Source organism: Buteo buteo, chromosome 20 (genome assembly GCF_964188355.1).
Source record: "Buteo buteo chromosome 20, bButBut1.hap1.1, whole genome shotgun sequence".
Lineage (NCBI taxonomy): Eukaryota > Metazoa > Chordata > Aves > Accipitriformes > Accipitridae > Buteo > Buteo buteo.
Genome location: NC_134190.1, coordinates 13,672,239 through 13,695,576, shown reverse-complemented (window position 1 = coordinate 13,695,576; position 23,338 = coordinate 13,672,239). Strand labels below are relative to the sequence as shown.

The 23,338-nt window shown below is 42.7% G+C and overlaps 2 protein-coding genes across 2 annotated transcripts; one reads left to right on the top strand and one right to left on the bottom strand.

The window, feature by feature from the left end:
• Nucleotides 1–1,609: 1,609 nt before the first annotated feature.
• BPHL (biphenyl hydrolase like) lies at nt 1,610–19,909 on the top strand. The gene is made up of 7 exons (XM_075052440.1): nt 1,610–1,751; nt 5,040–5,143; nt 7,709–7,875; nt 11,912–12,065; nt 14,396–14,527; nt 17,150–17,273; nt 19,748–19,909. The coding sequence occupies exons 1-7, from the start codon at nt 1,648–1,650 to the stop codon at nt 19,833–19,835; spliced, it is 873 nt and encodes a 290-aa protein (XP_074908541.1). The 5' UTR covers nt 1,610–1,647; the 3' UTR covers nt 19,836–19,909.
• Nucleotides 19,910–20,174: 265 nt separating this feature from the next.
• Nucleotides 20,175–22,901, bottom strand: LOC142042473 (tubulin beta-1 chain). Its single transcript, XM_075052439.1, has 4 exons — nt 22,772–22,901; nt 21,992–22,100; nt 21,610–21,720; nt 20,175–21,395 (listed from the first exon to the last, which is right to left on the bottom strand). The coding sequence occupies exons 1-4, from the start codon at nt 22,826–22,828 to the stop codon at nt 20,335–20,337; spliced, it is 1,338 nt and encodes a 445-aa protein (XP_074908540.1). The 5' UTR covers nt 22,829–22,901; the 3' UTR covers nt 20,175–20,334.
• Between the last annotated feature and the right edge of the window lie 437 nt (nt 22,902–23,338).

The following is a 23,338-nucleotide window of genomic DNA, read 5'->3' as shown; positions in this document are numbered from 1 at the left end:
ATTGCTTGTAATTAGCCATACTAAAGACCTTAATCTTAAATGGTTTGATCTGCTCAGGCGATAAACTGAACCAGTATGCTCACAGTTGAGTTAATCTCTTTATGCACTGGGATTTGTTATGACTGTCATTCACCTCTAAGACTTGTCAGTCCCATACAAACAATGGCAATGGAGTGGGAAGGCTGACAACTATTCATTCTTGGGGCAGTCACTGAGCTCCCGCTGGGCTGGAGTTAATACATAACACTGACCTGTCTTGAGGAAATCCCTCTCATCCAGGCAGGAAACCTTGTTTCCTAGGTCTGTTTCAAGCCTGGTACCAGCTCTACAGCTTTCTTCTATTTTTCCTCACTACCTTCACAGCCTTCTCCACCATTGCCCTGGCTGGCTGTGATTCAGGCTGGTCATTCTCCTCCACACCTGGAAAGCAGACACCCAGGAAAGCAGTCAGTCTCCTTGGTGCTTTATGAGCAACCTGTGAGGAGGTTCAGAGGAAAGTGCAACCAAGTGCTGGGATGAACAAAGGTAGTCAGGCCACTTCAGAAGTGGCTGACCCCGAGTAGTGTGGGCACTTGCCAGGCCAAAGCCCTTGGCCAGGGGATGCATGCTTTCACCACAAGCAGTCACTACAGACAACGTTGATGAGGCAAAGTTAACGATTCCTGCCAAAGGCCTGGGGTCAGCATGCTGAGGACATCACCTTGGGGGAGCTGCATTCCCTCACTGTCCCAACTGCTCCAGCTGCGCAGGGAGCTTTTCTCTAAGCAGACCTGGAGTGACAGACGACCACCGAGTCTTCTGTTTTCTCACAGTCCATGGAGATTCCCACATCACGGGCAGAGCTGAAGGTGCGGCTCACGACTTGGTCCCTTGTATCTCCCAGGGCAGGATCTTCACCCCCTGCCGACACCTCAGGCAGAGCTGTGTCGAGGTGGGCATCTGCCTCCCACAGAGGATGGAGGTGCTCACGGTGCCTTACTCCCAGACCCAGCTGCCGGTGCAGCTGACCCCCTGCCGCAGGCCTGGGCTCTGCATTCCTCTCCTGAGGCGGCAGGAAAGGGCAGGGCCCTGAGGAGAGCCCCCACCCTCAAGCGGGGGCAGCGCCTACCCCTTCTAGGGGTCGCGGGTGGGATCAGGGATCACACTGCGTGTGGGCAGGACAGACGGACGACACCCGCCCCGCAGCTCCCTCACACAGGAGCCACCCTCCCTCACGCGCCGCTCCCGCCTCGGTGTGACCGTTCACCCCCGCCGAGGGGGCGGGGCGCCAGGGCCGAGGCGCCAATCCCTCCCCTCAGCAACGCCCCAGCCCTGAGTGACACCGGCGGCCGCCAATCATCAGAGCGCGGGCAGCGAATGGGCTGTCCCCGCCGGTCGCCCTCCCTCCTTCCCTCACGGGCAACGGCCATTCTCCACCGCCCCGAGGGTGCCAAAACCGCCCAGTGCCCCGCTGGCTGCCTTCGGTCCCAGGGCACCCGCCCCCTCAGCGGGGCGACCGTAGCGCCCAGCGCAGCCCGGAGCTGACAGGGCAGGGCGGCAGGTCGCCCCGCCGGGGAGGGGAAGGAGAGAGGAGGGGAGGCGGGGCGGCCGCCCCGCCTCCCCTCCTCTCTCCTTCCCCTCCCCGGCGGGGCGACTTCGGTGGGCAAAATGGCTCGGCGGATCGCGGGCCGGGCTCTCCGGGTGCTGCTGCTGCTGCAGCCACCCGCCCGGGCCGCGCCGTTCACCCCCCGGGGACCGGCCGCTTCCTACGGGTAAAAACCACAGCCGCTTCCTTGCCCCCCCTTCCCCTGCTCCCTCCGTCCGGGGCTTGAGGAAGGTGACATTTGACAGGCCCGGGTGGGTGTCGGCGGGGCGGGAGGGGGGGGAGCGGAACGAACAAGGTGTTTTAGCAGAGGGGTGTACGCTAGATTTGGGAGGGTGACGAGGTGGGGACGCCGGTAGTACCCTGAGGTGCCCGCTTCTGCGGTTAGGTGGGGAGGTTCGTCTCGCTTGGGAGGGAAGAGCCCTCTCCTCAGCTGCTTTGCCTGCGCGGCAAGGAGTTGTACGAGCAAGGCCCCACAGCCCCTTCCGTCAGTGTCTGTCACCCTCACCTCTGCCAGCCCGTTTTCCCTTCCGTCAGTGTCTGTCATCCTCACCACTGCCAGTCCGTTTTCCCTTCCGTCAGTGTCTGTCATCCTCACCACTGCCAGTCCGTTTTCCCCCCTGCAAGGCAGGACGTGCTGCTTGACCGCCCTGCTTCTCTGCCACCTGCGGATAAGGTGTTTCCTGGAGGTGGCCTGGGTTGCAAAGAGAATACATATATGTAATGTACATAATACTGCTTATTCTGCAAATCCTATTAAGGAAAACAGACATAATACCTTTTTTTTTTCTCCCCACACAGATAAAGACTAGGTTGTATTGTAGCACAGCTGGAACAGAAAGGTAGTTCCCAGGTTAAGCTGCACTCCTGCAGAGTATGAGGTGAAGTGTGCCCTCCAGCAAGGCACGGTACAAGACCTGCCTACTCTGCATCTGTACTGTCTTGGTAAACATAGGGAGTATGTATCCAGTGCTTCTCAAAGAGCTATAAAACTTAACATTACTAACTCAGTTACAAACTAGTGGGGGTTTTTGTTTTGTTTTAACATCGTTTCTGATTATGCCAACCAATGGAAAATGCAGTCTTTATGAAAACTTGACAGAAGTGAAGTCATCATGCTGACAAGCATGCTGAAGTGATTTCAGACTCACAGAAACTTGGTGTGAGGAAGACCAAATCTGCCTTATGTGTAGGCAGTTCCAGTACAGTTTCTCAGCACATTAAAAAACCCAACTCCTTTGTTCATAGTCCAGAAAGTATTGAAAATACTTTCTTTGTGAAACTCCTGGATTCCATTGGACTTTACACTGAGGCACAATCCAAGAATAGAAAAGCATCACAAACTTAGCAAAATTCTCAAGACCCTAATGTTAATAATTAATCCTAAAAAATGTGGAACTGTGTAAAAAAATCTAGCATCTGAATCAGGAAAGCAGAATATACAACCCTTGTCTATTAAAAGTACACGTTGGTAACCTTTTTTAAAAAAAGTAACAAGATGGTGATTATTTCTGTTTTGTTAGGAACTGGAAATGTTTTTGGCAATTTATTAATCAGAAGCAAAAAACCCTCACAAATTTCTATGAAATTTAATAAGAGCAAGGTGCTCATTTGCTGTGGTGAGAACTATGATAAAATAAGCTGTTGAAATGAATGACAAACCTAAAGGTGGTATATCAAGAAAAAAAATAGAAATAATTTTCTTTTATAAATAGAAAAAAGCAAAAGTCAGATATTCAAAAAGGAGATAAGAAGGCCATCTGAATGCTACATTCAAAATTCAAGTTGCGAAGTATATAGCCACATCAGGTGTGATATATAGACTTAAAGGAGGTTTAACATTACAGTCAAATTAATCACTTGAATCACGTTTGCATAACAATTAAGCAAAACTCGATGAAGTTATAATGACACAATGAGTTTCTTTGAATTGTATTCTTGCCAGAGATCTGCATTTGCACTCCAGTTCTCAGACTGGATCCGCACAGGTAGAAAGAGCTGATCCTACTCTGCACAGTCACAGGCACATATGCCATATTTAGGCATATGACATGATTGATTATGTAGACTAAGATTTTACGTAAAATCCAAATGGCTTTGTGTTGAACAGATTCTGTGGTTTAACTGCCACTTATGTATTGGGAACCTGAGTTTGCAAGCTATTGTTCATTTTCATTTTCCTTAGGAGAAGGGTTTAAGTTTGTGGGATTTTTTACCTTTAATCCACCATCTTAAACTCTATACGGGTGGGACTATGCTTACATGCTGTAAGTAGTTCAGAATTTATATGTTAAAATTGAATTTTTAATAAGTTGCACAGTGCATATCATGGAATAGAGATTATTGTTACATATAAGACTGGAGAACAGTATTTCTGTATGTGTGTGAAATTCACATTGACTGAATTCATAGGGCAAGAATATTTGATCTAGGTAAACTAAGAAGTACAGGGAATGAGGCCATTAGGCAACCAAATGGCAAATTTTTTGTCGTATTATTAACTTTAAGTAAAATGAGATAGGTTGTTGAAAAGATGTCTTGCAACCATTAAGTCACAAATTTGCTTGGGAGAACAGATGTAATGGTTTATACTGTTAAGAAGTTACCTTCAATCTACACTAGTTCTGCTTTCTCGCTAGGTGTTTCTATCTAGACACGGTATCTCAGATTACCTGTTTGCATTTACATGTATGTCTTGCTTTGTACTGAAAGTTAATGTACAGGTTTAAGGGTTGGGGTTGAGAGGTGGCCTATGCAGTTGGTTTCTATGAGACTTCTTTAGTGGGTAGGGTTTTTTGATCATGTAGTATTTTCCAGTAAAGCATTATCTCTTGCTGAGATTACACTGACAGATATATTCTCACATTCTTCTTCTCCACCCTCATCTCAGTGCAAGGTGGTTTTCATTGTAGACCCTCTGGTTCGTGAGGAACCATAACAATAGATTGTGGTTTCTTTGGCAGGTGGAGAGGCTCAGTTTAGTAATAACAAGGTGAACACCAGCCATTTCAAAAGTTATGCTGTGACAGAATGAGGTTTCTCCTCTCTAATGCATTTCTTTCAACACGTTTCTGTAGCCATGTAAAGCTGCTTTTATATTCCCCTTGTTGCATAGTCAAGACTCTTTTTTTTTCTCCCCCTTAAGTAATTTAACTACATTTGTGAAACCTAAAGCTGTTATACGTACAAATGTTATACCTAAAGCTGTTATACGTACAAAGCTGTCATACGTACAAATGCTATGTGGTGGTCAGAACTGAATACTTCTCTGCTCCTGACAAGTTTTTTATTTAGTCTTCTGTGCACCTGTGAAAGGCAAGTGACCCATTTAAATCTCACTGTATTGTTGTTAATGTCTAGAAAAAGTAATGATTCTATATTCCTTGAATGACCGTGTAGTAATGAGAATTAACTGTCTGAAAGTTTCCCTTTTTTTCTTCCCTTCCCCCACCTGTAGTACTTCAGTAACATCTGCCAAAATCCAAGTGAATGGAGTCCACCTGCATTATCAACAGACAGGAGAAGGAAGCCATGCAGTTCTTCTACTTCCTGGAATGCTAGGTGTGGAGATTTCGTCTTATCTTTGTAGAGCAACCACCTCTTTCACCATCCGGTCTCAAGCTAGAACGCACAAAACTATTTTGTAACATGTTCAACACCTGATTATGGACCATTGCCATTTAAAAAATTGCTACACATACAACAGATAGGAAAAGGCAGAGCTATTGCAATGAATTAACAGTTTTTAAAGATTTCATTTATCTCACCAGGCACCTTTTATACAATGTCTTGACTTGTGTAACAATCACTCGCACTTTTGGATTTAACTATGCAAAGGAAGTGTCCAGCACAGGTGGCAAATAGCTACACAAGGTGCAGAATAACAGGGCGGGGGGGAAATCAGGTCAGCTATATTTGTTACACAGACTGAATTATGCATTCCTTTTTAGAAACTAGGTGCATTCCAATCAAATTAATAGACATAATGCAGCACTTGCAGTTTATTATCATAGTGAAAAAGGCACAGTTGAGACTTGCTTTTTGCTTAAAAATGTATTTTCATGTTTTGGTTATTCGGGGCAATATCATTAAGATTCTCGGTGGCTTTCTGAGATGGACAACAGGTTCTGCTAGCTAAGTGGTATCTGTCCATTGAGACCACTGCTTTTGATAACAACCTTTTAAAATTAACACAGGCTTTTTTTCCTGGGTTCTTGCAGTTCTAAAGAGCCAATCAGACTTACCAGCAGTTCATGGCAGGCTGTCAGTAGGACCATTACTGTGCTCAGAGCTGGGCTCATGCTTAACTGAATTGCTGGATCAAGATGCTAGAATGTCAAGAACTGAAGAGCAGGAAACATTTGTTCTTCTTGGCAGCAACATTTTCAAGTCTTCATGAAGTGGTTCTTTCTTTCAAAGAATTCTCAAGGGGAGGGTGGAAAAAAGTTAATGCTAGGGGCGCTTTAGTAGTCATATGTTTTAACCTCTTCATTTTAAACAGCTTTGGAAACTAGCAATCCTGTTGCCAATGCTAACTCTTTAAATAGAAATAATGTATTTCTTCAGTTGTGAGTAATATTATCATTATTATTATTAGGTGTACATTGCTATTGTCCAGTTAGCATTATTACAAACAGTAAGTTAGGCTTAGTATCTTTACCGTTATTAAGCTTACGGTTTAATATTTTGGGGCAACATGTGGGGTGAGCTTTACACTCTGAGTGTCACATACTTCTTCCCTTTGTGCTGATACTAAGTTTTCAATACTATTTTATACTACTTACTGTATTAACGGAGTAATAAGTGTGCTGTAGCAACAAGATAAGTGCTTTTAGGTCAACAGAATTAATTAGTGTCTATACTATTTGTAAACTATATTAAAAGTGATGTTTCTCTAACTAAAAAAATACTAAGAAAACACAGCATTCAGATATGCTTACAGCCTTGTGTATTTTTTAAGTTACAAAAAATATAGTATAATAAGCACATGCATGATAGTGCAGAGGTTGATACAAAGCCTATTTAACAGTATGTGATTAATATTAATCAGGTTGCATTGGTATTTTTCAAACAACCTGATAGTTTATTTCTGACTAGCTATTAATTGGTGTTGCAAGAGAGAAGAGATCATGTCAGGCTGTAGTCAGCTCATCACAGCATGCTATATACAGCCTCTTTTATCATTTAGACCAGTTGATGGTATAGGAGGAGGTATCTGAGGACATATTTCAGAAAAAATCTTAAATGCCCTTAAATGGCCTTTTTAATATAATGATGGATAGCCAATTTAAATTTGGGTTACATCATTTGAATATATTAGATCTGAACAGGTTTTAATCAAGTAGCATGTGATACTGTTACCACATGACCATAATGCTAATAAGAAATAAATTGCAGTCTTACCTTCATGCTAGGTGTTCATAGATAGTTTAGTGCAATAGACTGGAATACTTCATTTTTTAATCCTTTGAAGGTCTGAGCCATCAATAAAGGAAACCGTTCTGCATCAGATAAATGGCTGTATTTGGCTTATTTTGATAAAATATATATTAGAAAAATCAAAAGTTACAGTTTTATGCTTTTGTGTCACCATTGTCTCCTCAGGCAATGAAGTATTTAAAGCTCAGCTTTAAGCACCAATATCCTCATAGAAGTGTTTTATTGAATAAGAACCACTGTCTTGCACAGTGCTTTTCACCTACAAATTTGTAGCTAGAGTCAGTATATGCCTCCCCTTTCAGTTTCACCTGTGCTGTCCAGCAATGACTATGCTAGTGCTTTAAATCTGTTAAAGATAATTCCCTACCCAGGTACCTCAGTTTAAGATTCTGTATTAAAGAGTTCTTGTAGAGCACAGTTTTTTATAAGCTTACATACCTACCAGAAATGGCTTGCTCTGAGTGTATTGCAGATAGTTCTAAAGATTTTTATTGTGCTACTTCCTGTCTGAGAGTTGCAATAGTTAGTTACAATGGTTAGTTATGATTAGAGATGAAGTGTACTTCAGCTGATGGGTAATCTTTCTTTTAGAATTAAGATACAAGTTTCTGCGGGTTTCCATTTAGAGTATGTATACTGTGTATGTATTATGGTGGTTACTATAATTGAAAAATGATGATGTTTCAGGGAGTGGTCAAACTGATTTTGGACCTCAGCTTAAGTCTATGAATAAGCAACTTTTCACAATTGTTGCTTGGGATCCTCGGGGATATGGACAGTCCATTCCTCCATCTCGAGACTTTCCTCCAGATTTCTTTGAGAGGGATGCAAAAGATGCTGTGGATCTTATGCAGGTAAATCTATTCTGAGATATTTATTATTTTTTATATATATATATTTAAAAGCTGTTTTCCTTAAATTTTGAGAAGGAAGAAGAGTACTGTTAAGCAGGTTGTTTCCAGCAAACAGCAAGTTATGCAAAAGAGCATACAAATGAAGGCTTAAAACTGAGCAGATGCACTATTCTGGAAAATATTTTCTTCTTCCATCTCTTCTGCAATATACATAGAGGTTCAGCAGTTGGAATAAAAACATATGCTTTATAATTAATCCTAAGACCCTGCCCTAAGAGATTTGCAGCCAAGAACCATGTAAGTTTAGGTAAAGTGTATATAAAACATGAAGTCTATGCTAAGTGGTTTAACTGAAGGGATTAGAGTAGTGAAAGGCTCTTAGAAAATTTTCTGGCTAATAGAATCTTGGCATTTTGCCTTGAGCAGCCCATTTCAAGAAACACTTGATTCTAAAAATTAACTTGAAGCTTTGCATTTTGCAGCATAATACTGAAATAATTTTTGTGGGAAATCGAAGGGTTCCTGTGATCATACCAGATCTTAATAACTAATACAGCTATTGTGACTATGAAGAATGTGACCTAAAGCTGTTATTACTTAAACCATCTTGCAGATTTTTTTATTTCAAATCTGTGTTTCTGTGTTCCTCTCCTATTCTGTCCTATAAGTGCTAACACTATTTTCTGGTTTAGTTTTAACTAATATTTTGGCTTTGTTATATTAAGCTATACAGTCTCTTTGGCCATGTTAAGAAAGTTGGCAGAACATTAAAATTCCAAAAATATGAGACAAGATTCAGACAGTCAATCCAACTGTATTTCTGTAATAAACAGTAACCTTGCAGAAATCCATCTGAAACTGGAAATGCAGCCTTCATGGAGTATTCTGTGTAGAGAAACAAAATAAGTCTGACAGCAGAATCAGAATTAAGACACGGTTTTGCCCTCTAACCATAAAAGCAATCTCTCTGCACCATAAATCACCAATTTCTTCTGCTATGCTAACAAAGAAAATAAAGATGCTGCCACAGATAGGTGACAAACTTTAAGTCTAAATGTTTGTAAACCCTTTTCCTGTCTCTGTTCAAATACTAATAAATGCAAAATAAAAAACAGACCTGTCCCCAAAGAGTATATAACCATGTAGCTTCCAGTCAAGCAGGACAGCAGCCTACCAATTTCTAAAGATGTCAAAACAAATGAGACATAACATCCTGTTTTTTTGAAGATGTTTATGTATATAAGCATGTACCAAGTTATTAAAATCTTTCCAAGCATGGGTAACTTGCTTCTATTTTAGCATAACATAAAAGATAGCACAAATCCCAAGGAATCATCCCAGCTAGGACTTCTAGAATAAAACAAAGTTGTAAATCCTGCAGAGGGCTTTGTAATGATGTATGGTTTACATACATCATCTGGTCTACAGTCAGCCAAAAAAACCATCCGTATAGGTGAGCCTTCACAACCTTTATTCTAGGCTTCTTCAGATTCTGGTGTCTCTGCTGGAGCTGTGAGTGCTGCAAGGTTTCTGTGAAATAACAAAAGCTGAAATTCTGCAGAGTATTTAGCACCTTGATGCAGATGACACTGCTCTGTATCATCGTATGTGTTCTGTGAGGGAGTTTGCTTGAAATAAAAGGAGTGTAATGCAAATAAGTCCGCTTTGCTGCACTCCTTCTCAATGTCTAATGCTAGCAAAGGCAAACAGCATTAAAACAATCATTATGGAAATAATTAGTGTTGATATTTAAGAGGTTCTTCCTCTTCAGAGCTACTGTCCTAGCGAAAGGATGAGCTTGGGCTTCTTCAAGTTTTAGTAGATCAAATGCCACCCTTACTTATGATATACTCCCTGTGATACAATTAAAGTACACAGTGGAGAGTGCTGTTGTATTGCAACTCACTGTTCGAAGTTACTTCTGTCACAGCATTACGTGATCATTTGATCGCATTTCACATAGGCCTGGATGGAGGAGGTGATTTCAAAAGACATTTATTTCATTTACAAGGTAAAGCCAGCACAAAATCACCCACAGAACTGAGCTGTGCAGCCAGCTCTCAGGTTATTGCCAATGTTAGGTAGAGGCCTGTACTGTAAGTAGTTCAAGATTAAAGCAAGCAAACACACATAATTTCCAACATATCTGTTACATCACATTGGTTTTCGGAAGGCTGCAAAGGATAGATTAAATTCCTTCTGCTGGAAAGGCATCCTGAGACAACCCGAAGAATGCATCAAGATAATGGCTAGTAAACAAGAGGAATACTAGAGGCAAACAGATCTCAGTTGAAGCACTGGCAAATAACCTGGCATGAAGAACAAAAATTTTAATCAGCTATTCCACCCATCAGCCGACTTTGAGATCCGTTATTTGCTATTGGCAGTAGGAGAAGAGCAGCAACAGCAAATACTTAAGCTTTACAAGCACTGCTGCCAATTCCTGAAACTTGCCAAGTAACATCAGTAACCCTTCAGTAGCACAATACTGAAAATTGGTCACAGATAACTACTTTTTCAGCAGGCCAGGGCCAACTTGTGATCAGCTGCTAAAATTCAAGGATCTGTTTTCTTGCTGTCAGGTCTTACTTTACATGTCCTTTTCTTTCCCCTACCTTATTTCTTTTCTGTTCAGTAATCGTAGCTTAGCAGAGCGAAATCTAATACTGAGCAACACTACAGTAAGCCTAATACCAAGGAAGAAGCCAAAACCAGAAAAGCCTTATAGTGACAGAAGTTTGCTAGGCATCAAGCTGACTGATAAAGTTATGCCTCACTTGAGCATCCAGTTTACAAGCAGATTAGAAACTGCGTTTTCTCTCTCTGTAGTTGTTTGCCTCATTGCCTGCATTTTTGCTTTCTTCTGTCCAAAGAAAGCACGCCTGGACTTCCAACAACAAAACACCAAGCACCAAAACAGCTCATTCAACTAACTTGATCTTTTTCCTCCAAAAGTATAATATCTTCCTTAATCACATCTAAAAGGCTGTAATTTCTGGGAAAAAAACCAAACCAAACCAAACCCCCTTTGAAACCTTTATGTTTGTTTGCGAAAGTTTTCACAAGTGGAGGCTTCTATACGGAATGCTGCAAATACTGCTTATCCATTGAATATCATCCCTGTACAACCTTCAGGTGCGTTTGCTGCTGAGTGCCTTTACCTTCCCCACCCTTTGCCCACTGAACATCATACACACAAAATCCTCTCTCCTGTCCCTGCTGGTACCCTGTACCACAGACTGTGGTATATGAGGAAACAAGAGTTTCAAATTCTAGTGGAAAGCATTGTACAAGTCAGAATAAATTAAGGTCTTGGTTGTCATATTTTTTTGCCCTGAGCTTTCCTTTTCGAGAAGGAGGAATTTCATTATTAGTGTTCTGAATTGCAATTCACCATGAAGTAACATTTAAAATGTACACTTAAAAGCTTCAGAAAATGTGAATTAAGCACTGAAATTTGATGCAATCCTGTAGCAAATACTTTAAGCATTTTTTGGTTGTTACAGAGTGGATTATTTTTTTTTTTTAGATCAGCTAGCATCAGTAAATTAGATCACTGGGTTCCATTTTTCAAGTCTTAAACATCTCTTTTTTCTTAAGTTCATCCTGGTCTTGGATTACCTACCATCCCACGCTGTGATAGTCTTTACCAACACTATACCAAGAGAATCCACAGATTCTTGATATCATCAGGCTCTCTGAAAAGGTCTTTACTCTCCATTGTAAATAAACATTTCTTAATTCCAAGAGGGCTTTTTTAAATGCAGCAATAATCTAATAAGGCTACTGCCTGTTTCATTAAATAGCTGTAGAAAATTGGAAAGGCAGGTACAATTTCTTGTTTTTCTAAATATTTGACCTTTTCTTAAGTATTTTTACATAGCAGGAAAATTATATTTTCTAATTATGAAAGCTAACCATAGTTCAACTATGTAGTGTTGTGTCTAAATCTGTACTGTTAGTTTTCAAGAAATATTTCATATTTGCTTGTAAAACCAGCTGATGATTTGCATATAACTTTCTTGTACAAATCAAGGCACTGAAATTTAAGAAGTTCTCTTTGCTGGGGTGGAGTGATGGTGGAATTACAGCACTCATCGCAGCCGCAAAATATCCAACTCTTATCCACAAGTTGGTTGTCTGGGGAGCAAATGCCAGCGTTACTCAGGAGGATGTGAGAATTTATAATGGTATGTACAAACTGAATATCATATCCTAACTTCTTGACCTAAGGATCTTAGTCATGTAACAGCTAAGTGGAAACAGAGTTGAGGACACAACAAACCTAAAGGAAAAGGACACAAAATTCACCAAGTTGCTAAGTAGAAGGATAGATTAAAGTCATAGTGAGAAGCTCCCTAACAATTATTCTGAGGGTAATATAATGGAATTTTTAAAAAGTCCTTACCAACAGCTGACGAAAAGCATAAGTTATAATAGCTTATCAGTAGTTTTCAGAAAGTAAAATTTTTGTTGCTGTAACAAGTTCCTAAAAATAAATTGCAAATACTACTACTGATCCCAGGCTTGATTTCCTTTCTCACATCCTGTGCAACCTTTAGACAAGGTCCACAGAAAAATCACTGGGCTAGCATGTAACAAATTTTATCTTTAGGGCCCTTATAATACATAGGCAATAAGAAAACAAGCTCATAACTTACCGTTTGTGTTCAGGAAGCAAATGAATCATTCAAGTAAATGTCCCAGGATGCCTTTCTAATTTACTTTCCTTAAAGTTAATTGCTGTGGTTACAAAACCTTTGCAAAGTAAAGAAGTGTGGGATTTCTGTTCCTTATTCCGCTCACATGAAATAGAATCTGGCCATTTGTCACTGAAAGGAAAATAGCAAAAACTGCTGCTGAACTCATAAAGAGACCTTATTTCCTCTTGATTTAAAAGTTAACCATACAGGCTCTCAGCAAACGTAACCCAGTATAGCTTCATTTAAATGATTGGAGTTTGATTTATACCAGCTATGAAATCTGTCTCTCTTCAGCTAAATAACAAGTGTATGTACTGCACATGTGTACTTACCTCACCTATACTAAAGCACTTTCATTGGTGGTGGTAGTAGTAGTAGTATATTTTTTAGTTCAGTAAGCAAAATGTTTTTTAGGTCTGTGAAAGTGCTGCTTTATTTCTTTACATGTTTTTATATGTATGAAGTTTTTATTATATAATTATGAAATGCATGTCAGTTAATATCAGCCAACAGGCTAAAATGTAAAAAAAAAAAAAAAAAAAGAAAGAAAAAAAAAGAAGTCTTACTTTAAACAGAGCACCTACAGGAATGCCAACCTTTGGCCTCTTCATGGACTAGTGATTTCAACATCTCTCTCTGGGTGATGGAGCTCAGAGAGGAGCAGTGCAAACCGCCTACAACTGGTTCATCAGTGAATCTCAGCTGCAGTAGAGGGTTTGGTAGGAGAGAAAGGTGTTTATTGGGTATCTATACCCTTTCAACATTGGCTTCACCTCCCCCCTTTTTCAATTAAGGCCAGCCACAAGGATAAAACAGTAGATTCTATAAGGGAAACAGCTGTTCAGTAACAGCTAGTCTGGGGTGAGCAAACTCATTTCCAATCAGATGCTGTTATAAAACACTTTCAGTCCCTGCTACCTTGTTCATTTGGCTGGACAAGTTCTGTTAATTAACACCTCACTCCTTTCTTCCCTTAATTCCCATTTGAAAGCAATTAAAAGCTTTGCTAGTGGCATATATTGCTGTTTGATGATTCAGTACTTTTCAGGTCTCTTTCAGGCTCTCTGCTATGCCAATATTGTTTTGAGCTTTATCAATACAAAGCTGTACAGCTGAAATATAGATTAGTGAAAGTCACCCTTGTGGATATCTGGTTTTTGAAAATTTTAGGGGAAGAAAAATAGAAAATCTGATAAATAAGTAACTAGAATGTCAGATTATTTGTACAGCTTTAGCCAGCCTGCCATGAGTCACAGGACTCTACTAAGTAGAGTCGCTTGTTTTTCTGTAAGACTATGGCAAATGTACCATGATGTCAGCCTGCTGGAATGCCTTAGTAAGAGCTTCCTTCCTCAGAATATTGGTAGGAACCATGGAAGAACTTCCATCCATGAGCCAAAGCAAAAGGCTGAAGGTTATAAAAAAAGACTTGCCAGCTCTGGCACACTGTTATAAAACAGTCCCCTTTTTATACACAAGGTACCTCCCTGAGCTCCTCTTCTGCAAGCCCTCCAAAAAGAAACATCAGAAGTTTTAGGACTGAGTCCTTTGATTATAATTTTTTTTTCTGTTGTTCCTTGTGACCATAATAACAAGATGGTCTTCTGCAACTCAGAAAGACCCAGCAGAGATCGTAAAACTACCTTTATTATACCCTTTTGATACTATGAATTATTTAAAACTATTAGTGCAGTTTAAAGATTGAAGTACACATCTGTGGTCTGGTTTGAAAACTTATTCATATTAGGTGTTGATAGTACTGGGTTACATCTTGTTGCTAAAAAGGACTTAACATGTTTCAATGTTACTTTATGTAGGCATCCGAGATGTCTCAAAATGGAGTGAAAAGGTCAAGAAACCACTGGAAGAGATGTATGGACATGACTACTTTGCAAAAACCTGTGAGGCTTGGGTAGATGGAATATGTCACTTTGCTGAAAAATCAGATGGTAAGGCTTTTACAATGTTAAACTGAAGCAATTATAGTAGCAGACAGTTCTGGATAAAAATCTTACAGTACTGCTAGCAGCCAGTAAAGAACGGACTCTGCATATGGCATTAAAAGCTGGGTCTGACTCACACTCATGAATAAAGCAATTACTTTGTAGATGGTTCACAGAACCAGCAAGGTACAGGAGGAAAACACATTTAGGGGAAGCATTAGCTGATGAGTCTCTCCTCTTGTTCCACCACAAAACTACATTATTAAATCATTGCTTTTGTGCAGACTGAACAGGAGGGATTCTGCTCAAGCTTTTTTCTCCTCTCCTCTCTGTGTCGAAGGATTACCTCTTTGTGACATTGTTAAGATATCCCAAAAGTAAGGCATGTTCATTCCAGTTTCTGCAAACAGGAGCTGAAGCACTGTTTCAAACCTAGTAGCATATGAGTTAAAAAAGAAGGAAGTTTGGATTTTGAGAACTCAGAATTAACAAAACACATTAAAAACCCACTATTGACACAGCTTAGGTGTTTAAAAATCCAAAAAGAATAGTTAAACTAGACAGTATAATTATTAAATGTTTAGCTCTGAAGATTTCTGCAATTACTCTACACAGACTTTTGCAGCCAAGGATACCATGAATAATAATCTGTAGTTCTGTTTTAATTCAGAGGAAAATTGCTTTTAATTTGCCTAAAGCAGAAATACATAATACATAAAACAAGGAGTCTGTAATTCTCTTATACACATTTTCATGTAGCTCTCATAATGAAAGACAGGAGGTGACATACATTAACGGGCAGCAGGTACTACAAGGAGAACATTCCTTCATTTCATATTTTTTCCATAAAGTTTTGCACAGGATCAGCAACATGGTACTAGAATTTCTCCCAGGGGAATGATGTAACAAATTATGGTCTGATTTTATTTTACTCTTTCTAGAACACATTTCCTTGAAACTAGTTTATTCTTAAGTCCAAAGCCCAGGCTGGTGAAACTCTATCTGTGACAGCCTTTCACTGCCTGCACATGCCTCAGACACTATGAGATGGAGTGACTGTGAAAAAGACACCTGGAGACATGTAACAAGGAGCTGAATTACCTAGATGCTGTAATTGGGTCAGATATTGGGAGAAGCCTAATGTTTGCTAAAAAAGATAAGCAACCATCAGACTGCAGGTTTTTTCCAGGCATAGCTTGGGGAGGGCAACTTGGACTACAGGCAGGCCTCCTTGGAATTAAAGTTAAGATGCACTGCACAAAAGGTGCAGATATGGCAAATACAAGAAAAGGGGTTAATAAAACCTGTCAGAGATAAAAGGAGGACAGCAAAGCCTTTGCTGGTCAAAAACTCAACTCAAGCGCTTTTTAAGAAATAGACTATTTGCCCTAAATGGGACAGTTTTTAGTGTGAAATGCCGTAAGAAGTGAACTTTTAGAAGGTGCCAATATTTAATGAAACTGAAGAAGTTGCATAAAGCTGCAAAATTCAAGATTCTTCTTGCTGTTCTGTGTTTTTGGAATAAATATAATCTAGTGGTTATAGTGCAATACAGTTTTAGGACTGGAAACTAGGAAATAATAGCTTGACTGCCAGTTACATCCTTAGGTAAATAGTGTAAATTTACTTGTTACTTGTTCTGAAAAACAGTCAACATTTGTGCAGGTGCTTGAGGACTATGGGTGAAATGTTCTAAATGAAAATATTTAACCAGTAGGAATGCAAACTAAGACTATATAAATAACCAAACAATTGGAAAAAACCTCTGTGAAACAGCATATAACTTTAGAGCTAAGGAAAGCATGCGCATATGAACATTAACTGTATAGCTGTTGGTAGCTGCAAGGAGACAACTACAAATAGGACAAAGTTATCTCAGAGATAAATGAAACATAAAACTCATCAAGTATGTTTTGCCCAAAGCTCCTTTTGCAAGAGCATGGGTAGGTAGGCAACGAGTTTGAAAACTGGGTTACTAAGGGATGAGGAAAAAAGGGGGAAAAAAATTGTGGGGTGTTTAAGGAAAAGCATTAAAATTCCTTCTAGTGAGATTAAAGACTAGTAAGCATAAAATTATTCTTGAGGTTCTGCAAGATGAATGGGCAGGGAGAGTAACCTTTGAATAGTTTTAGTACAATTTGTATTAAATGGTTGTTCGTTGCACACAGCGAAGGGTCTGGAAGGTGGAACCGGCATGAGTACAACCTAAGTTACTTGTTGGTAAAAGTAGCAAAGCTTGTAACCTGACAATTGATGTACCAAAATGTAGCATTAACATGAAGGCCATAAGACTCTAAGGCTGAAAAGAACAAAGCCAGGAAATAGATGTATGTATTTGCTTTGAACAGTCAAAGGGAGCCTGGGGGAAATGTGGGACAGAAGTACTTCATTCACTCTAGCCATTTGTGCTAGTATCCATTAATGAAGCAAATTTTGGTGAAGTAACATTTTGGAGAAAGAAATGTTAATTATAGTCCTGATTACATAGTTCTGTAGATAAATTGCATGCTATCCAAAAGGAGAGGCAATAGCTAGAACCCAGTGGAGTTCATAGTCCTTTACAGAAGCTGTTATAGTCTTTCATACTATTTTAAAACAAAGTGTGACCTTCATTTATTTTCTCCCTAGGTAATATCTGCCAACAGTTGCTGCCAGATATTAAATGTCCCACATTTATAATTCATGGTGAGAAAGACCCTTTGGTTCCACAAGCTCACGCAGAATACATTCATAAGCACATCAAAGGCTCTCGGTAAGTTATATGATGGAGTATTTATAAACCATTGTTGAAGAAATGAAGCAGTTCAAACCCACAGTGTAAAAAGAAAAAAAAGCACTTAGACAAGTTTTCTCTGCCACAGAGCTATTATTCTAAACTTCCCTAGCAAATTACAATCCAAACAGTGTAGATGGACCTTTCTTGTGATATAAAAAATATAATATTTTAATAAGCTTCTTCCTGAAGTCCTCCAAGAGAAACCGAGTAAGATCCTTTTCCTCTTTCCTAATATTTATCAAAACAAGGAAATTTCTTCTCTGTTTCTGTTATGGTCACTGCACTCCTTTTACTGCAAGAGACCTCATTTCTGTCCCATTCAGTAGAGCAGTGAACTTAGATGCTATGAACGAAGAGAGATTCCCAGTTATTAGAGAGAAGCACAGGATACTGATGTTTGCTCTGCCTTGTTGAGGTGAACAACAACCTCAAAGATTTTGTTTTTTGAACTGTCCCATGAATTTTCAGTGTTTTTAAGAAAAGCAGAATGAGAAAAAAATATGTACCACTATACTCAGAGATACTACTTTATAAACAAGAAAAACCTCAAGGCACCATCTGCTTCATTTGAAAATTCCAGAAATGCTTCCTATAAAAAGCTGCAATTTCACCAGCTGAATTTTCTTCATAGACTTGCACACAAATTCAAGAATTCTATTACTACTTAATAACAGACTGTGATAATTAACACTGGAGAAAAGAATTAGAACAAAACCCATTTTTATGAATGCAGGGTGTAGGGAGCTGTTTCATTGGTGTCATCTCTGTGAAAAATTCAGTGCTATATTTATCTCAAAGTCAGCCCCGCTGTTCATAGAAATGCATTATGCCACAGGAAAGATGAGAATAAGAGACCTTCCTAACAATCACATGCAGGTGTTTTATCCCAAGTCTGCTAGTTAGTTACTCCCACATGCCCTGCTTGGAACACCTATCATCCTGTTAGGTTCCACTAAGCTCTGAAGTGCTCCAGATGCAGACTAAGGCAAGTCATCACAAAAACTAGACAAGGATCTGATAGCTTCTCTTTAGAGACAAGCCAAAGAGGAAACACTGTTAGAAGTTGCTATCCAATAAAATATAAAATTATTTTTTCCATGTCTCCATGCTGAAGTGCTCCCTTATATGTGTACTTATCAGAAAAGAAATCAGACTAATGGTGTTTTCAGAAATTAATACTTAGGTATGTGGTCCCGTTCTTCCCTTGCTGCACTGGAGATTATGTGTTCCATTGTGAAGCAGAAGGAAATCCTTAAGCTTAGCATATTTTCAGTAACACTTGCTTCTACTATGAGCTTTTCTTGCTTTGATTTTTACCTAGTAAGGTAGAAAAAGCTTTTGCTGATTGTAGTGCAGATACATTGCTTGTTTCTCTCATGGTACAAGTGTGCCATCATTCTATATTTGCATGGTATGGCTAGAGTTAGGTAGCATTACAGTGACTTAACAGCAGTAGCTAATAGCATACACTGTGCTATAGGTTTGTGCATCTGTGTGCTGCTGGTCTTTGAAGAAACAGACTTAATGAAATTCAGACAGAACTGCTAGAAGAGCTGGGTGTGTTCACACAGTATTGCTCTTTCTCCCCAAGACGAAACAGCACTTGTCACCACCAAAAGAAGAAAGATCCCCCTTGCTGTAGTGGCACTTGGATGACATGAAGGCAACACAGCAAAGTAACAGTCAAGATGGCTTTAGCGCTGTTGAAACTGCTTAGCATGTGGTAGGGTAAAATAATTTAAAGAATTTGCCACCCCCATATAAAGAAAAGTGTTAGAAGTACATACCTGATGTGTGTGTTTTTGCAGATAGAAAGCAATGGCCAATAGCACTTCAGGCTTGTCACACATCAGTATTACAAAGATAACCCTCTTCACAGATACTACTTCTAAGCTTTTTTTATAGCTGAAGAAGTCCTGACTTCTGTTTTTACTTTAATGGATGAATGAACAAACAGTGTTAGCTTTGGATTGTCTTTTTACAGAAAGATTAGATGAAGTTCAAACACTAATGAGTTTGGTTGGTGACATGAAATCTATATTTCTGTAGTGATCTCTTCAATTTGTTCACTGCCCAGCACAACCACTGTTCTCTGAAAGAGGCAGAGAGCTCAGGTACTTCACATACCTTCCAAAGATGCATGCTGCTTATACAAGTTTTAGAATCTCATCTTCTTGGCAGACCACCAGAAAGGTTCCTAGAAACTGGGTCTAGGACACAAAAAAATTGTTTTAAGCTTAGTTTATCCTCCCCAAAGTCAGGCAAGTATTATGCTTGTTGCTTCAATTACTGCTGTGGTTGACATTCTGAACCACATACATAGGGACAGTACTTAAAAGTTACTTCAGTTCTGTACTTCAGGAACCAAGAGCAAGGAAAAGGCAATAAATATTTTAATTACCTATGCTCACAGAATAAAATGTATATTCAGTGTTTATTTCTCTTTTAAGGTTGCTTCTAATGCCAGAAGGGAAGCATAATCTACACCTGCGTTTTGCAGAGGACTTCAACAGACAAGTGGAAGATTTCCTACACTGACTTAAACTGTAAAACAAGTTAGAGGTGTTTGTCCTTGTCTTGTTTATGAATTTCAGTTGGCTGTCCATTTTCATTCAATTTACACGTAGGTTTGCATCCTGCAAGAAAAAACATGAAAGATATGCATGAGAAGCATACATTTTGAGAATATGCAAGCCTCAGTGGATCAGAGCGCACCACTGCGCTGCAAGATTTCTGACATGTCCTTAAACTTACTTCTTGCCACGTAAGCCAAATAGCTGTTCTTTGTCCAAGAGAGGTATTAAGAAAGACAGAAAACATGATCTAGAATACATGCCTTTATGTGCTCTTAACATTAAAGGACAAAACATTGTCATAACTGGGATTCAGAACTGTTACATTGAGAAATTTGTCAAAGTTACAAGTGCTGAGAGGGTAACTGGGTACACAGTTTCAAGAGAACATGCTTCACCACCACTATCAGAAGTCATTCAGTACACATGCCTGCTTAACAGAAGTTCCTTTGATACCAGGGGACTTAAGCCTCATCCTCCTCTCCTTCCTCTTCAAATTCCCCCTGCTCATCAGCAGTGGCATCCTGGTATTGCTGGTATTCGGAGACCAGGTCATTCATGTTGCTCTCGGCCTCCGTGAACTCCATTTCATCCATGCCCTCGCCGGTGTACCAGTGCAAGAAAGCCTTGCGCCGGAACATGGCCGTGAACTGCTCCGAGATCCTCTTGAAGAGCTCCTGAATAGCCGTGCTGTTGCCGATGAAGGTGGCGGACATCTTGAGGCCGCGCGGGGGGATGTCGCAGACGGCCGTCTTCACGTTGTTGGGGATCCACTCCACAAAGTAGCTGCTGTTCTTGTTCTGCACGTTGAGCATCTGCTCGTCCACCTCCTTCATGGACATGCGGCCCCGGAAGATGGCGGCCACCGTCAGGTAGCGGCCGTGGCGGGGATCGCAGGCGGCCATCATGTTCTTGGAGTCGAACATCTGCTGCGTCAGCTCGGGCACCGTCAGGGCTCGGTACTGCTGGCTGCCGCGGCTGGTGAGAGGGGCGAAGCCCGGCATGAAGAAGTGCAGCCGGGGGAAAGGCACCATGTTGACCGCCAGCTTGCGCAGGTCGGCGTTGAGCTGGCCGGGGAAGCGAAGGCAGGTGGTCACGCCGCTCATGGTGGCCGACACCAGGTGGTTGAGGTCCCCGTACGTGGGAGTGGTCAGCTTCAGGGTGCGGAAGCAAATGTCATACAGGGCCTCGTTGTCAATGCAGTAGGTCTCGTCCGTGTTCTCCACCAGCTGGTGCACAGAGAGGGTGGCATTGTAGGGCTCCACCACCGTGTCCGACACCTTGGGGGAGGGCATGACGCTGAAGGTGTTCATGATGCGGTCGGGGTACTCCTCCCGGATCTTGCTGATGAGGAGGGTGCCCATCCCAGAGCCCGTGCCGCCGCCCAACGAGTGGGTCAACTGGAAGCCCTGGAGGCAGTCGCAGCTCTCCGACTCCTTCCTCACCACGTCCAAGACGGAGTCCACCAGCTCGGCGCCTTCCGTGTAGTGCCCCTTGGCCCAGTTGTTGCCAGCCCCGCTCTGACCTGGAGGGCAGACCAGAAGCAAGGTGCCGCGTTAGCGCCCTTGGGAGGAACAGAGATGACACCTCTTCTCCTGCCCCGCAGGATTCCCCCCTCACTTCCACCCCCACGGGGCTATCGGGATTCAGGACCCGCAGGGTCCCTCGCCTGCTCGCTCTGAGCCTTTTCCGTGCGGGGAGCTCCCACTCTGGGACTCCTCCATCCCACGCTCACTCACCAAAGACAAAGTTGTCGGGCCGGAAGATCTGTCCAAAGGGGCCGGAGCGCACAGAGTCCATTGTGCCGGGCTCCAGGTCCACCAGGATGGCACGGGGGACATACTTGTTACCTGTGGGAGGAACCAGTGCCAGTGTCACAGCCCCGCAGCTGGCAGCCAGCGTCACAGGAGCCCTGCCATACTCCCTTCCGCCTCCCCGCATTTCACTGGAGAGACATGCTGTCTCAATCAAGACTACTGTGTTATCAGAGCCATTCTGAGAACAAAGCTCTTAGGAGTCACTTGCAGATGACAGCTCTTGTTCAGGGATTTTTCCAGCCTCAATGAGCTGGCATGTCTGCCCCATTTATTTAAGGACATCTGAGGAAACAGACACACTTACCAGCAGCTTCATTGTAGTAGACATTGATCCTCTCCAACTGCAGGTCACTGTCCCCATGGTAGCTGCCAGTGGGATCAATGCCATGCTCATCACTGATCACCTCCCAGAACTAGAAGAAATTATTGGAAAACAGCAATTATTAACAACAGCTGTCCAGTGCCAATCACAGACACCAGTGCAGTCGGTGCATGCCATGTCCCTGACCACTCCCTTGCATGGCAGAGCAGCTGCCCGGGAGGAAGGTGAGTCAGTGCAGAGAGGCTTCCCTGGCCGCAGCAGCTGAATTAGGGGAGGGCAGACAGGCAGCTGGAGCACCGCAATGAGAGTAAATTATTTTATAGCTTGTACCCAAAGGATGACCATCCCCGGGCATCTCAGTTTGGTCTTCTCCCATTGTCTAGCAGGGGTTTAAGACCCCCCCAGCCCCTAGAAAAAGACGGCAGCTCCTGCAGCACCCCCGGGGGAGGGGGTTACCCGTGGCACTGAAACACCCCGCGTTCCTTCCCTCGGGAGCCGGCGCCGTGGCTGCAGAGGGGCGAGGCGGCGGGGGGGTGGCAGGGCAGGGACGGGCGGGAGCACGGGCACATCCCCGCCAGCGCCCAGCCCCGCGGCAGCTCGGAGAGGCAGGGGGCACGGCAGCAGGAGCCGCCATGCCTTAGCAAGCCCCGGGCCGCTTTTCATTTCGGGACGGGGCTACGTGCTACCCGCGGGGTGTCACCCTGGGGCGCCGCACCGGGAATCGCCCCCCCACCCCTACCTGCTCCCCGCGCCGGCCCGTACCTTGGCGCCGATCTGGTTGCCGCACTGCCCGGCCTGGATGTGCACGATCTCACGCATGGTGCCGGTGTCCGCCGCTGCTCCCGCCGCTGCCGCCGCCTTCTCCGCCCGCTCCCGCACTCGCCGCTGCGGCGGCCGCGCCCCGCGCCGCCCCTTAAATCGGGCGCCGCGCCCCGCCCCGCCGGTGACGTCATGCGGGGCCGCCGCGGAGCCAATGGGCGCACGGGGGCGGGGCGTGGCTGCGGCATTGTCTCCCGCAGCTGTGAAGGGGGCGGGGCCCGCGCCCCGGTCCGGGTCCGGGTCCGGATCCGGCGGGCGGGTGGCAGGGTCCGGGTCCGGGTCCGGGTACGGGTGCGGTGGTCGGCAGGGTGCGGGTGCGGCCCCTCCGCGGTCGGAACGCGGCTGGCCGGAGGCGCTGGAGGAACCTGGCCTTCAGTCGGCTGGAGAAAGGCCGCAATCAGACAAGGCGTGGTGCGTCTTGGGCTAAAAAAGTGAAAAAAAACCCCACCACAAAACCCAAAACAACCCGCCCTAACTCCTCTTTGCACACCTGTTGGAGCTTGTCCACTT

Bases quoted from the DNA above. Each gene is read 5' to 3' on its own strand.
- LOC142042473 (XM_075052439.1), bottom strand. From the start codon at position 22,828: ATGCGTGAGATCGTGCACATCCAGGCCGGGCAGTGCGGCAACCAGATC. The intron at 22,101-22,771 runs GTACGGGCCGGC...AATTTCTTCTAG, and splicing joins GCAACCAGATCGGCGCCAAG to TTCTGGGAGGTGATCAGTGA. The intron at 21,396-21,609 runs GTGAGTGAGCGT...TCTGCCCTCCAG, and splicing joins GCCCGACAACTTTGTCTTTG to GTCAGAGCGGGGCTGGCAAC.
- BPHL (XM_075052440.1), top strand. From the start codon at position 1,648: ATGGCTCGGCGGATCGCGGGCCGGGCTCTCCGGGTGCTGCTGCTGCTG. The intron at 12,066-14,395 runs GTATGTACAAAC...TACTTTATGTAG, and splicing joins GGATGTGAGAATTTATAATG to GCATCCGAGATGTCTCAAAA. The intron at 17,274-19,747 runs GTAAGTTATATG...TTCTCTTTTAAG, and splicing joins AAGCACATCAAAGGCTCTCG to GTTGCTTCTAATGCCAGAAG.